At 43.2% G+C, this 15803-nt stretch overlaps 1 protein-coding gene across 1 annotated transcript in view; it reads left to right on the top strand.

Moving 5' to 3' along the window:
* The first annotated feature begins 1555 nt into the window (after positions 1-1555).
* LOC147729844 (protein unc-45 homolog B-like) overlaps positions 1556-15803 on the top strand; it is a 67083-nt gene continuing 52835 nt past the window's right edge. The window contains exons 1-2 of the mRNA XM_086954040.1: positions 1556-1841; positions 13645-13851. Coding sequence (XP_086810166.1) covers positions 1556-1841; positions 13645-13851 — 493 coding nt within the window. The remainder of the gene's footprint in view (positions 1842-13644; positions 13852-15803) is intronic.

Raw genomic sequence — 15803 nt, forward strand, 5'->3', positions numbered from 1 at the left:
GTGGAAAGGCTGCAGGCACTGATGGTTAGCCATGTGAAATATATAAAAAATTGATCATAGAGGTCTCTCCAGTCCTAGTTACTCTGTTTAATCAAATTCTAAGAGACGGCGAATCGCCACCTGAGTCATGGGATAATGCCTCCATAACCCTCATCTTGAAGCCTGGCAAACCCTCCTCAGATTGTGGCTCATATCGGCCTATTTCTATTTTAAACGCAGACTACAAAATCTTTGCCACTATACTGGCCAATCGGTTGGGCCGGGTAGCGCCTGATATTATAGCTCCGAACCAAAAAGGGTTTATTAAGGGGAGACAGCTGTGTGAGCTCACTTATGAATTACTAGGCTCTATAGATATTGCCATAAAAGAGGCTATTCCCTTGGCTGTCCTCACGTTGGATGCTACCAAGGCCTTCGACAGGGTGAATTGGCTATACCTGTCGGAGGCCTTGAGGAAGTTCAATGTAGGGGATAGATTTCGCAGAACGATAAATTTGTTATATCGGTGCCCATCTGCTTCACTCTTGATAAACGGTGGTTTAACTGAGCCATTCAGGGTTACTAGAGGAACTAGGCAGGGTTGTCCCCTGTCCCCTCTCCTTTTCGATGTATACATCGAACCCTTTGCCCAAACTTTAAGAGACAATATACTCATTAAACCTTTTATTTTTGGTGGCTGGGAGAAAAAGGTTAAATCTAGAATGTGGATCTGCACACCTATTTAGCTAGTTTTAATCACGTGTCCTCATATATTAACAATCCTTGCGTGCTTCTGGGTTTGAGGGAAAGTGCCCCCTCCCCCTCTGGATATTGTAATGTACGTAAGAGACCTGGGAAAACCCTGGGCTACCAGATGCACAGCATGTGGGCTATACGCCTTTAAAAAAATATATTCCAAACAATAATCAATAATCAATTGATATGAATGTATAAACACATTGTTTTAATTCACAACGTTTACTGATACTTTTCAAAACATATCTGAACCCAATACAATGTTTTGTTATATAACACTGATATCTTTGTGTAAAAAACGTAAATCAATGTTTTTGCATACTTCCAGCAAGTTACACTGTTTGTAAAGGTATATTAATACATAAACTGAAAAAAATGTAACAAAATGAAGGTTCCTGTTTCCCGGTAATTCCGATAACGAAAGAGACTCCTCCATGCTAACTAGTTATGCGACCCCCAGCGGGAAACAGGAACCTTCATTTTGTTACATTTTTTTCAGTTTATGTATTAATATACCTTTACAAACAGTGTAACTTGCTGGAAGTATGCAAAAACATTGATTTATGTTTTTTACACAAAGATATCAGTGTTATATAACAAAACATTGTATTGGGTTCAGATATGTTTTGAAAAGTATCAGTAAACGTTGTGAATTAAAACAATGTGTTTATACATTCATATCAATTGATTATTGATTATTGTTTGGAATATATTTTTTTAAAGGCGTATAGCCCACGTGCTGTGCATCTGGTAGCCCAGGGTTTTCCCAGGTCTCTTACGTACATGGGAGAAAAAGGTGGCACTTTATGCGGATGATATTATGATTTTTACTACAAGTTATGATGAGGCATACCCAGAGATAATCGATCTGGCTCTCAAATTTGGTAAAGTCTCAGGCTATGAGATTAACGCCTTAAAGACAGAGTCAATGTCCTGGAATATTGATATAACTGACAATAATGAGACATCCAAAACCCAAATTCGCTACCTGGGGATAAACATAATTAAAGACATCAACTCAATTGCTTCTCTAAACTTCACCAAAGTAGCTGCAGAGTGCCGGAAACTTATGAGAGACTGGTCACACCTCCCGCTTACTGTTTTGGGTAAGGTTAACCTGGTGAAGATGAGTATTTTACCGAAAATTTCTTTTCTGTTTAACTCAATTCCACTTTTTTTTATTCAAAATTAATCTCAAAGCTGCAGAGTGCGATTACCAGCTTTATTTGGAATAGTAAGAGTCCCAGAATTTCGTGGAAAAAAATCAGACGTCATAGGGAGAAGGGAGGACTGGCTGGTCCAGACCTTCAAATTTATGCATGGGCGTTCCAGCTCTTGCACACACGTATGTTGCTTAAAACTCCTACATCTACAGGGATGGGCCTTCTTTTCTCCACACTATTGGAATGTGAAAGAGTAGACCAATCTGGTTTTTTGTTCAAATTTGGTGACCCCAATTTCTTTAAGAAAATAAAATTAAAAGTTTTACAAGGGATTGCATCTACTTGGTATAAAGTGAGGCAAGCGACCAAAATTGGCTACTATTCTGGGAAGGCTCCTATATGGAACTTGCCCGTTCCTCCTTCTTGGACAACGGATGCACTTACCAATCCGCTAATTGAAGCTGGTTATCAATAGTTGGGATGATTTGTTTATGGATGGATCATTGCTTCCACGGGACTATTTAGTAGGCCCAAGTCTGTCGAGATTTAAATATATTCAGATCTCTTGCTGGTCACAGTCATATAAGGAGCAGCCAGCACGGATTAGTAAGCTGCCTATAGGTGGTTATAGTGATTAGGTAACTTGCCTTCTAAACAGCCCAGTGGCAAAGAAAGAAATTTCACGCTGGTATAACAAAATAATAGATGAAATAGATGCCAACTTCCATTTACCGACATCACTATGGGCTGAATCAATGCCAGGTTTAGATGTGGAGGAGCTTTGGATTGGCTCTTGCTCAACACTCTGGGACCTAGTTAAACCTGCGTGGCTTCGTAGGAACCACCTTTTTACTATACATAGGGCATACTATTCCCCGCATAGGTTGACCAAGTTTTCTCTAACAGGCCCGGTCTTATGTCCCAGATGTGGGTTAATCGCAGCAACAGACATCCATATGTTCTTCAACTGTCCAAATCTATCTGCTTATTGGGAAGCCATTAGCAACAAGTTATCACAATCTTTGGGTGAACACATCTCTATAGACCTCTCTCTTGTTATCTTTGGTCTTAATAGTACAGCCCGCAATGCCGCAACCAATTTGCTATTCTACGCCATTCTAGCGGCACATAGGGAGATATGTAGACACTGGAAAGATGCTCAACCACCCACAGTGCATGAATGGCGAGCATCACTTCTTCAAATTTCCAAACTCGACCTCGCCAGGGCAGGAAATTCCAATAGGAGAGCTTTTTGGGCTATGCTTGGTTAGTAGCGACAAGCCTGGGTTTTTTTTATTTTTATTTTTCTCTTTCCCCAGGTCCTATGATTAATGCGCGCATTGCCTACCCATGCTTCCATGACTAAGTGTTTTGGTGCTATGGGGGTCTCGATAACTCGGGCACTAACTACTAAGGCTCAGCCCTAAGCAAGATCATGTCTGGCCTGTGTGAATGGTGCTGATGGAAATTGGTCTTCCTCCTTCCCTAATGAATTCCCCCACCAGCTATATGCTGAGACAGCACAGAACACGACCATACGCCTTATTGCTCTGTGGCGGTCTTTTGATTTTGATAGATTGGAGCCATGCACGCAAATGAGGATAAAAAAATTTTAAAAAAAGTTGAGAATTCTATGATGATATAGAATTATTTCTACAGAAAGTGCAAGTGCTGCCTAAAATACATAATTCTATACTGTTAAAAACAATATAAAATTTAGTGCATTCGTGATAGTGTATATGAAAAAATTACTAAAGAGCAATGAAGCGTATTAAATAACCTGTTTATCTGCATAAATGCTTAAAATGTATTTGACCGCAAGGTAATCATTGTCTGTGTATTTGGAAACATAATTCAAAAATTCCCAAAATTCCCATAAAGTACTCTGAAGGGAGAAAAATACTGACTTGTAGGAAATAGTGGAGATCCTCCGTGTTGTTTAGGCCATTTGGAGTTTTGCTGTCTAATTCCAAAATCATGGTGGATTCAAGTTTACGTAACTTTTTTTCTCTATCTCCACCTCTACGCAGTTTTGGGACAGCTTTAATGACAAAATACTTAAGACAGTTGAGATCGTTACTATGCACTGCCTTAAAGTGTCTCGCTACTGGATACGTGGGGTCATTGTTGACTATGGCGCGTAGGTGTTGTAGAATTCTGACATGCACCTGTAGCTTTGTACTACCCACATATCTTAAGCCACATGTGCATGTCAGAACATACACAGCGTATTCTGTTCTACAGCCAAAATTGCCCTTAATCTTAATGGCAGTGGGACTAAATGGGGTAGTATATTCAGATGTGTTGTCCCCAAATTTGCACGCCTGGCACAAGGTGCATTTAAAAAATCCTTGTCTGTTTGTCAACCAACTGCCTGGGGTTTTCAATTCTGGACTGTTTTTCACTAACTGTGTGCGCATAGATGGCCCTTTTATGAACGTAATGGTCGGTCGGTCAGGAAGTCTGGGGGCTAGTACACCAGCCGTCAATATTATCGGCCAGTTACGCCTGATAATTGACCTGATCTTCCTCTCTTGTCTGTTGTATGATAAGCCTAGGTATCTCTTCCTCCCCATCTGTCTTATCCTCTAGGAGTGTGGGAAGAAGGGATTCTCTTGATTTTTTCTTCACTTTTTTGACTGCTTCCTGCAATCTCCTTTCCTCATATCCCCTCCTTCTAAATCTCTCCAAGGCCTCCTCACAACATGTATCAAAAACATCTTTGTTGGTACAGATTTGTTTGTGTCTAAGTAATTCCCCATAGGGAATACTGTCTATTAGGTGTTTGGGATGAGCACTGCTGGCATGTAGGGTCGCATTTCCAGTAGTGCTTTTTCTATGTAGTGTGGTTGCAATTTGTCCTTCTTTCACAAACACCCTGACATCCAAGAATTCTATGCTTTCATCATTTATCTGGGAGGTGAACATGAATTATTATTTACATGGTCAGACACTGCAGTGTTATTTTATATAAATAGTAGTTTTGAAGTAGAGATAAGTGTATTTAAACGTAGTGATATTTGTGCCTGCAGACGTTTTGCGAAATTTTACTGTTTTTTGCAATAGTACATCAGTACATAGTGATGTGTTCTCACAAAAAATGTGATTTGCAACGTCATAAGTATTGTTGCAAATGCTGGTATTTTAGTTAGTATAACTAATATAATATAAAAAGGTATAAGCGGTGCCTGGAGAAGGCTCAAGTTATAGTTAATGTAGTGTGGCTACCTCGTTCAATACAATGCATAGAGAGGTGAGTCAGTTATAATAATTTGAAGGTGTTACGTAAATTATCAAATAAAAACATTTCTCGTCTACTGTGTTTTAAGGTAGTCCCAGATGAAGGTTAGGTCTAATTCAGTGCCTCTTCCTGGACACAATCTTGTCTGGAAGTCAGATTGTAGTGAATTATCCTAAATGAATTTTGATATCTGGGCAAAAGCTGCTCTTTCTAGACATTTGCCTAGGATTGATCTATTTGCTATTGGTCTGTAATTTCTGAGGTCTTCCAGGGGACAGTGTTGCCATCTTCAATAATAGTTGTACGTATGTCTTTTTGAAGTCTTGTAGAAAAACCTACTTTGTTAAGTAGTTGTTGATTAGTGTGCTTGAAAAATTGTTGCAAAGATGTTTTTGAAGATTTGTGGAAGACAAAGGTCAGGAGGCCAACTGGCTGGCCTGCTAGTTTTGATAAGATCCTGCTATTTGGCAGGTGATAGTTATTTAACCACTTCGACGCTCATGACGAGCTCAGCTCGTCATGAAGTACAACTCTCGTACGCTCATGACGAGCTGAGCTCGTCATGAACCGCGGGATTTTCACATTTCCAGAGCACAGCAGGAAAATGCGCCGCATCGATGGAGTTAAAGGAAAGCTGAGCCTTTCTTAACACTCGCTGAAAGGGATTTGTTGGGAGTGAGTTGATGCAATTGCTTTCTTTGTGTGAGCGGTATGAATAGAACATTTCTGCTTTTGTTTGTACAATGAGTTGCCAGTTTGTGACAAAATTCCTATGAAATGGGATAGGTTACTTTGTTTCTTCAGTGCATTTAGGTTTGCGAAATTCTGGAAGTATTTGTTTTTTTACATTTTTTTATTTTGTGTAGTCAACTCTGCTCCAGTGATAACTTTTTTACGTTTTGATTGAGGACTAGAACATTCTGGTATTTCTGTGTAGGTTAAAATTGATTTGAGGATAGTTTGTTTTGAGCCAGGCCAGTTGAAGCTTTGTCATTTGTTGTTATAATTTTTAAATCTACATTCATTTCATTTCAAAACTTTTATTCGATTAGCACTTAGCAGAATCATAAAAAGTACATCATAAAATTACAGTACATGTTTAAATCACAATGTATAATACAAATAAAAACTGATTAACTTTAAAAACTATGGATAAAAACAATTATGACGAATTGTGTACAAAAAGGCATAAAATCATGAGAACGGTAGCTCAAACTGTACAGCGGATTTTCAAACATGATTTCAAAAAACAAGCTACGCATTTAGCGGCATTTTGTGAGTCTAACGACTGCAGGGCCAGATTAGCTGGCCGACAGGTTCTCAGGCCCATTGCACGAAGAAGGGGGATAATCCAGCGCTTGCGGGGTTGCTCGTAGTATCGGCAGAATAAAGTACATGTAATGTGGACTGAGATGACATTCCATCACACGGACATTTAATCAAATCATGGGACCAGTTTAACTCAGTGGGGAAAGTAACAAGACGAAAGAAAGAATTACATCGAAACCTAGTTAAGACAAATTTTTCATAGTTAGATAAGAAAAAAGTTAAATATGGTTGGATACCAGGGGAGATCTGGACCATTAGTTGGTTTAATTACTTCTTGAGAAAGACGCAAATCTCTGAGGTGGTTTAAACAGAGATTTTTCAGGGCACTCCTGGAGAGGTCTGATGTTGAAGTGGGCTCAGAGAAGTAAGATGTGCAGTTAAAATCCTTTAAAAAATTGGAGACATAAAAGAGCCAAGGAATTTTGCTCCAACAAGCCAAGGATAAACAGTCAGTTATTAGTGAACGGGTTAAATGGCATTGCGGTTTATTCCAAATACGGTGCCATAAGAGGATCGGTTGACATCTGATGTTATCTATTAAATAGTCAATGCCCAGCTCGATATGGCAACCGTAAATTGGGGCGCTTTGAGGAAGTGCCAAGATGTATTTTAAAAACCTGTTTTCGACCTTTTGTAGGTCGTCTACGGGAGCGTAGCCCCGAATACCTGCGCCGTAAGTTGCTACGCTATGACATTTAGCGTGATAAATTTTAAGCAACTCGGCTGGGGCTGGTTTTCCCAATTTACTTGAAAAGGAAACAAGAGCAGAGGTTGCTCTCTGATAGAGTAGCTTTTTACTAGACACTGCTTGTTTCCAGGATAATTGGTCATCCATTAGAATACCTAAATAGGGATATTCCCTGGCGCGTTCCAATCTAACTTGTTCTATAAAAAAAGGTTTAGGGTTCTTCGCCTTGGGCCCGAAATGCATAACACATGTTTTGCTTTTATTTACTTTCAACCCCAGGGAAAGCATAAACTGGCAGTATTTGTCTAGTTGCCTTTGTAGCTGTATTAATGTTCTTGCTAAGATAACTGAGTCATCCGCGTATAATAGAGCGGGAATAGGGCGGTGGTTAATAGATGGAAGGTCCTGGCTCCCTACTAACATGGCCGATTCCAGCCCGTTGGTATACAGATTAAATAACAAGGGGGCCAGGACACAGCCCTGTCTGACTCCTTTGTTTACTGCGAATGAAGGAGATAGTTCTCCTCCGATCCCATATCTCACGCAAGCGGTAGCATCAGAGTAGAGCTCGCAGAGAAATTTTATAACTGGGGGGTCTACCCCCAATTCACTGAGAATGGACCACAGCCTAGAATGTATCACGCAGTCGAATGCTGCGCTGAGATCGACATAAACTAGATACAAATTACCTCCTTTTGCCCCTACATACTTGCCTATTAGGAGGGTGAGATTCAGTGCCTGTTCAACACGGCCAAGTCCCTCCTGAAATCCATACTGGAGATCGGTTAGGATGTTATTCCCCGACGCCCAATCCTGGAGACGTTTCAAGATCAGACGGCCTGCGACTTCCCCCAAGGAGTCCAGGAGGGAGATAGGCCTGTAACAGGCTGGATTGTTGCGTTCACCCTTTTTAAAGATGGGGAGCAGAATGGAGGAAGGCCAGGAATCTATTAGGCCTATCTTTGACACTGCTGCCATTACCTGGGTGACGAGGGGTGACCAAAGTTCTATGTTACTTACAAAGATATCAAGTGGGACTCCGTCGGGCCGGGGGCCTTACCAGTTTTGGAGGATGATAGTGCATTAATGACTTTACGAGAGGGGTACTGTTCTGACCGAGTTTTCTGCCCCTTTTTGAGTGAAGGTGACTTTAGCCTGCTATCATTTTAATAGGAGGACTAGAACCCCAGACCTGGCCTATTTACAAGGTGTTTGATGTAATTCCCTATCCTTTTCTTTATTCTAGGACCCATAAACTTATGTTAAGGGATAGATTCCTTAGTACTAGTACTAATCTGTCCTTTTGTAAGGTTGCTAGTATACTTCTAATGGAGTTATGCTTATTTCGGGCCTTGCAGGCCTCAAACGGGAGAAACTCCATCTTTCTTTCTGCCTCGGCAGCTTGAGATGCTTTTAGGTCAAATGTAATGTTTTAGTTATGAGGTGTTGTTCGCTTGGAGAGAACCGGCTCAGGCTGGCCCTTATCGAAAGACTGTATTTTTTCCTCGTGTCGAAGACATAACATCAGGCCGGCCGGCTGAGAACGTGTCCTTGGCACGGGGTGGTACAAGAATTTGGTGGGCGGCAGGTTACTGGCCGTAACTTTCCATGCATGAACAAGGTTCCATATTATCGAAAGCACAAAGCAGTCAGTCAGTCAGTTAGTTAGCAGGCGGCAGCTAGCCGTTAGCATTATTGCAGTTAATCAACTTAAGGCAGACAGTCGCCATTTTGAAGTCAGAGAAAGACCGAAGGCTAATACTCTCTTAGAAAGATTGAAGTTATTTTAGCTGGAGCAGCTGGCGAGCTTTGATATTAAGATCAGAGCATGCAGAGTGAAGCAGTTAGTGGAGAGAACGAATACCAGAGCGGCAGAAACTGATTTATAAGATCGAAGCTGGAAGGTGAAGATAGTCCGTGATTGAGAGGAGAGAGGAGTAGTGCAGGACAGCGAGAGTGCAGCAGACGAGACAGAGAATAAGAGGAAGGTTCCAGCGACTTGGAGGGAAGCAGAGGAGACAGAGCATAACGTTGCAGACGTGTATCCGTGACTGCAGGGGTGATCCTAAGACGAGCCAAGGCACAGACGAGAAGGGAACCCAGATGACTACTGAGTCCAGACTTCATACTCATAAGGTGACGTCGACCCTTTCTTATTAGTGTGCACACACATTCTAACCTTTCCTTTTGCTTTTCAGGCTATGTGTTATATTGCAGTATTATATTGTTGTAGTTATTAATGAATAAAGATATCCCAGTTCTTAGTGAACTAGTGTGTAATTGTTACTTTCTTATGATAAAGTTAACCTTTCTTCTAGTCAGATGCGGTTATGTGAATGGATGCGTCTCCCGTCCAGGTAAATGGTAACTGAGCAAGGGAGTAGAGGAGCACTCGAAATAGGGAATAACCTTTACACAGTGTAATTTGGCCATTCTTGTGTGAGAGAGGATTGACCTGTCTATCTGTCACACAATCTATAATATTGTATTATCTGTAATCCTAGTAGATAGAGAGATTTCCCAATATAGAGAGCTGAAGGTATTCATAGGAAAGTGATCGTCGTTGTGTAGCGGCGTTAATGAGAGCATTGACCGTGGTCGATGTGTATACCCACAAGATTGTGGCTTGCGAGAGCACTGGGGGGATACGGTGTTTAATGAGATCGCCTCTAGGGAAAGTGGCGTTAAGAAAGCATTGACTGTGGTCAATGTGTATACCCACAGGATTGTGGCTTGTGTATGTATGAAATAGTGAGAGCACTGGGAGGATACAGTGTGTATACCCACAAAATTGTGGCTTGCGCGAGCAATGATGGTGATCAGTGTGTAATGGTAAGTAATCAGAACTGCCTCAGGGTAGTCTAGTCTGGGCCTATGTTGCCGCGAGACTATAAGGCAGAGGTCTTCAAACTTTTGTAAGTTGAGCCCCCCCAGCTGGATTTTTTTAAATGTCGGGCCCCCCCACCACCTGACAGAAATTTCTGGAATCTGGTACACTACATAATTCCACATTCACTCACTCATCCATCAATCCATCCATCCATGCGCCCGGTTCCTGCGCTCCCTAGGAGTCTATTTCCCATTCACTCACTCATCCATCCATGTGCCTGTTTTCAGCGCTCCCTGGTAGCCAGCTTCCCACAGTTGCTTCTAAGCCCTCCCTGCCCGGAGGCTTGCCGCACCAGGGCTTGGAAGGGCTGCAGGTTGGGAGATCATTCACTCATCCACCAGTGCGCCTGGTTCTTGCGCTCCCTAGGAGCCGGTTTCCCAGTCACTCGCTCATCCACCCATCAGTGCACTTGGTTCCTGTGCTACCTAGGAGCCTGTTTCCCATTCACTCATCTATCCATGTGCCTGGTTTCTGCGCTCCCTGTGAGCCAGCTTCCCAAGTTGCTTCTAAACCCTCCGTCCCCGGAGGCTCCCCCGCACCAGGCTTGGGAAGGGCTGCAGGTTGTGAGTTCATGTCTGCAATAAGTCCCTGCTCGACTGGGGAAAGCAGTTTCGATCAGGCCGCCCCTCCAGGGGCGAAAGGGTGGGGAGGGCGACGGGCAGACATGTGTTCCAGCCTGTCCCTTCTCAAGGGACATGGCCACTGATAAAGCTTCACTGAATTATGCCATCATGTGGCAGTAATAAAAAGACAAGCCTAGGAAAAAGCAACAGTTTTGTATACTGAATGGTTTAAGTGCCATGAACATCTCAGGACAATGCAGCAGTACAAGTCTCTCCCACAACAGCCGTGGCTGCAGACGTGCGACAGACAGACAGACACACACATACACACACTCAGACACACAGACACACAGACACAGACACACCTTCCTTCCTCCTACAGGAGGGGAGATATATATGTTTTGAATTGAAGCACTCTGTTGTCGCCCCACTCAGCATGGAATGATTCTAATGTTTATGACTTCAAGATACCGAAGAAAAAGTCAGTCTCATACTGAAGAAAACCAGACTGCATTGTGAAGGCCCCAAGAGAAAGTGAACCACCAATAGCGCAAGAAACCTTAGGAGAAATATTATCCTACAGCAGAAAACCAAGTCAGCAGAGTGGAAGAACTGCCACAGAAACAATGTCATCTTTAAGAACCCACAACCAGCCTGTGGGATAGAAGGCTCCTTTGAGAAACCCCCCTTGAGGTTAGAGACAGATCAATCAAAGATGAGGAAATGTGCATATACCCCACTAAACAAACATGTATGTATGCTATTCAGAGATCTACTATTTTTCTTTGACCTTCCCACAGTTCATCAGTACTACCATTACCGTCCGTTGTATTTAGACACTCCTTTTTTCGACAGTACCCACTCTAACCCAAGCGTTGGCACTTCTTCCCTCAGCACTGCCTTTTGTATCCCTTTCCCTTAATTCTTCCACTTTTTGCTACACTACTATCCCCCCTTCCATCAGTGCTCCTTCAGCCGTCCGTGCTTCCATCCCTGCTCTTTGACACTGCTTAAGTTTCCTTCAGTGGCTTCGCTCGAAGTAGTCACCATCCTCCCCCCTCCCCTCCTATCATCACTATCTGCACTTCCCGCAGCCACCATTATGCTTTTATGTATTCACACAGCGAAAAGGATCGAGAGAGAAGGAGGGAGGGGGCAAAGTGGACACCGCTCGAGATGTTAATTCCTACAGCTGAAATGCTCCAGCTGCACTGGGAGGCACGGACCGGTTCGTTTTAGCAGAGGAGACTCCGTGCCTCCCAGTGCAGCCGGAGCATTTCAGCTGTAGGAATGAACCCTGTGAAACTCCAGAGCAGCGGCACGACCATTCCCCCTCCCTCCAACCCTCCGTTATGGGGACACGGACGAACATCAGCCCAACAGCCAGAACACCCTCTCCCCCCACCCCGGGTCTTTGAAAAAGCCCTCTTATCTGTCTAGATTTGAGAAGCCGCTCTTCACAGCGAGGAAGAAGAGGCAACCAAAGTATAATGCAGGAGCTTTATGCCCGCAAATTTCGCGGCACTTCCTGCGACCTCAGCTGCTGCCCCCCCTCATTGGTAGAACGTCACTGTTGATGTTCCTGTGCTGATTGGTTGCTGCTCCTACTTTAGCCAATCAAAAATCCCCATTGGAAATGGGTGGTTATTTGCGATGTAGAACAGAGGGAAAACTAAACAACAAACGTGAGCTTTTAAGTGGAGCCGCGCCCCCCCTAGGATGGCACCGCGCCCCCCCCCAGGGGGGGGCGCGCCCCACAGTTTGAAGAACTCTGCTATAAGGTATGAGTGTGGTGTTGTAAAAGATCCAAGCTTGTATATTGCTAATTCCCCATCCTTAGGTAGGTACACAGGTGCCTTTTGTAAGTAGGTCCTGTGGAGGGAGATGGTTACGTTTCGGCTGGGTTAGTGGTGTCTTGGTGAGCTGATTCTATCTGGTCCGAAAATCCGGTTGTTACAGGTACTTATTTCGTTGTTCTTTTATAAAAGAAGTAATTTTGGTTAAAATCTTAACACAATCAGCAGGGTGGAGATTATTGTAAAAATTAATAAACAAATGTGACATGTACTTATTGAATGAGACCATTATAATTTGAAAACTCACATTAGCAAGAAGGACTATTACGTTCGTTGATGGTAAGTTGTTTGAAAAATATGCTACTAGGCCTCCCTTTGATCTACCATGTGTTGTAGTACTAGCTGGAACGTGGTATGTTTTGTAGCCCTGAATGTGCATGGGCTCGGTGGCACAAGTTTCCTGTAAGCATACTATTTGATGAGCATTCACAATATCTAACCATGGTTTGAGATTTATCTTAGAACGGAGACCTGCTACGTTCCAAAATAAAACAGAGAGCGTCCGGTTAGAGGTAACTAAGTTACTTGTACACAACGAAACGTCAGAAAGTAAAGTTCCTGGTCGTGGGAAGGTGTGTGTTGTTGAGACAGTGGAATAAGGTACCAAATGATCATTAAGTCCAGAAGGATTATCTTGTACTAAATCTAAGTCTATTGAACTTAGGGAAAGTGCTTGCCTGGTAACACTAGCGGGCTCAGTCAATGCTATTGCTTCTCGGGGGACTGATGGTTAGAGGGCCAATTCTACAAGAGAGGGTGGTATTATTGGTTTGGAATTTGCCATTGAAACTACGATACCATCCGTACTATGTGAGCTCGAGGAGCAATAAGCTGGATACACTAGTTTAGCCTCATGAAAGGTGAGACCTGTGCTATCCTGATTAATGCACTTCTCTGCAGAATGGGTCCCCATCACTTTCTTGGACTTCAGGCAGGCTACAATAGTACACTGTTGTGGTAAAAACTTGGTGGTTTTCTGATACGGATGTCGTTAACGAGGGGGCGGCGCCATGCTCAGCGAACAATTGTGTTGTATATCTTTAAGAGTCAGAATAATTATAATAATACAAATATGCTCTCCAAAAGGCAAAAGTTCAAATTAACAATATTCAAAAATTTCACAACATATCTTTCTTTTTTTGTTAAAATGTCATTCTGCTTTCCCATGGGTATACCCAGGACTGCTTGGTCCTCATCGGCACATCTTGCTTCTTCTACAGGCGACTGCCATTGTGCACATGATTGGATTTGACAAGATCGTTCGGATCATGTCTGTGGACCATGAAGAGATTGCCTTGGCAACCTGCAGCCTGGTGCAGTCCATTGTTGATTCTCTGACCGGTGAGGAGAAGAGAGAACATGGAAAGGAGGAGGTTATAGTCCTGGGTAAGTAGTAACCCCATCACCTGTTTCCTGTCTCTGTGCACCTTTCTGACTTAAGAACATTCAACTTGCCTATGGGCGATGATTGCAGTAAAATCAGATGTGATTTCAGATAGTGTACTCCTAAGACAGTCTGCAGAAGAAGGTAGAATGGGGAGGCGAGGGGAGAGTCTTACATGTAGTGCCTTGACCCGTAGTAGTGTAGTCAGTACTGCCCAGGCAACACAGTTGGATAGTACCAGAATCTCAAATACAACAGAGTTGAACTCTCTTAAGTCAGGTTTAACTAACCCAGTGTCTCAGATCACTTTAAGAAACCATGACTAATGTTCCCAGCACAAGAGATACCAAAATCATTCACTGCACAAAAGGTAGGCATGGCTCAGTGACAATGGCGCACTTCCTTGCCTTCATTCACTCATGCATAGAGAGTGAAATGGGCTGGTTCCACCCTCTGCATTTGGGGGCCATCTTGGAGTGGGCAAATTGACATTATCCCACAGATCTGACTCAGGAACTCTCCTCTTAACATCGCCCATGTGCTACTGATAAACCATTACCATCAGTCAATAGATCAAGTACAGAAGCAGCGCGGGCAGCTGCAACGTTTCTTCCTATCTACTTAAAGGACACTTTGAGTGCCCTGGCGGACTCTCCCTCATTTACAGCTACGCAGCAAGTAGTGCCAGCTGCACAGTTTAGGCCTTTTACAGCTGCGCAGCAAGTAGTGCCAGCTGCACCGTTTAGGCCATTAACAGCTGTGCAGCAAGTAGTGCCAGCTGCACCGTTTAGGCCACTCTCTCTGTGGGGACAGTTTTGATTGAGTTTGCAGTGAGATGCACTACTTCGCTCCATTCCCTCACAGCTGCGCAGCACTTAGTGCCAGCTGACATTCTGGATACAGGGCTTCAGGCCCTATTACGATTTTGCGGTGCTAGGAAATGTTTTTCATGTAGTATGAAATGTTTTTCAAGGAGTATGATTTATGCACCGTGTTCTGAGAACCTCTAAAGGTGGTTACATGATGAGGAGGTTGTCTTGCATATTTTGGTTATGCTAGTGAGATTTTGTTCCAACATGTGCTTTATGCCCCTCATGTTAGTGATTCTCAGGAGATTAGGGTCCAATATTAGTCTGTTGAGATTATGGGTGTAAGAGGCGGTTGGTGCCGAATGTGGTTTTTGCTACAGGCTGATGCTAAACAAAGGGATCACCAGTAGGTACTGGGTGTTCGTTTATGATCTGTTTTACTTTTACTAAATTTGCTTTGTGATGGTTCTGACAGTGGTCCAGTTGGCCCTGTCATATGTAAACAATGCCCTTTGTAAATATCATCTAGTGCCAGGTGGCATCATGTATACCTAGTTGAAGGGCCCAACAAATACCAGCGGAATCACAGAGACTTCCAAGCCCCCCTATCTTCTTCTGCTAATGATCTGTGCCTAATCGCCTCACCTCCCGGACGGCATATTAGTTCTGATATCTTCACCCGACGTCTGGAATATGTGCCCCCTTTATGTCCTTTTACTTCTCCTCACCACTGCTTTCCTAGTAACACCCTTCTCATATCCCCCCACCCTCCTCCTCCTCATTGTCCCAATATGGCCACCACTCGAGTTAAGGCTGGAATGAACTGCTACAAAATCATTTATCCTTCCAACCAGACGAAAGCTTCAGTAAAACGATTGAAGCATAACACTATTGAACGTTGCCCTGATTCCCTTTTTGTTGATCAATTCAACAATGGTCGGTTGGGAGGCTAAAAAACGATCTCATTTTCTTCACTCACGACACCCCCTCTTGGTCCACCAGCTTATATAATTTCCTTAACGTCACCTCCTCCCCCTCTATCCCTCATGGGAAACAACTAAAAATGTCCCCATCTGCGTGTTTCAACAGCTCCCTTACTATCTCACTCTATAACAACGGTACTGTCATGATCCAAGGCAAAGACA

This window comes from Lissotriton vulgaris, chromosome 2_1 (assembly GCF_964263255.1).
Source record: "Lissotriton vulgaris chromosome 2_1, aLisVul1.2, whole genome shotgun sequence".
Taxonomy (NCBI): Eukaryota; Metazoa; Chordata; class Amphibia; order Caudata; family Salamandridae; genus Lissotriton; species Lissotriton vulgaris.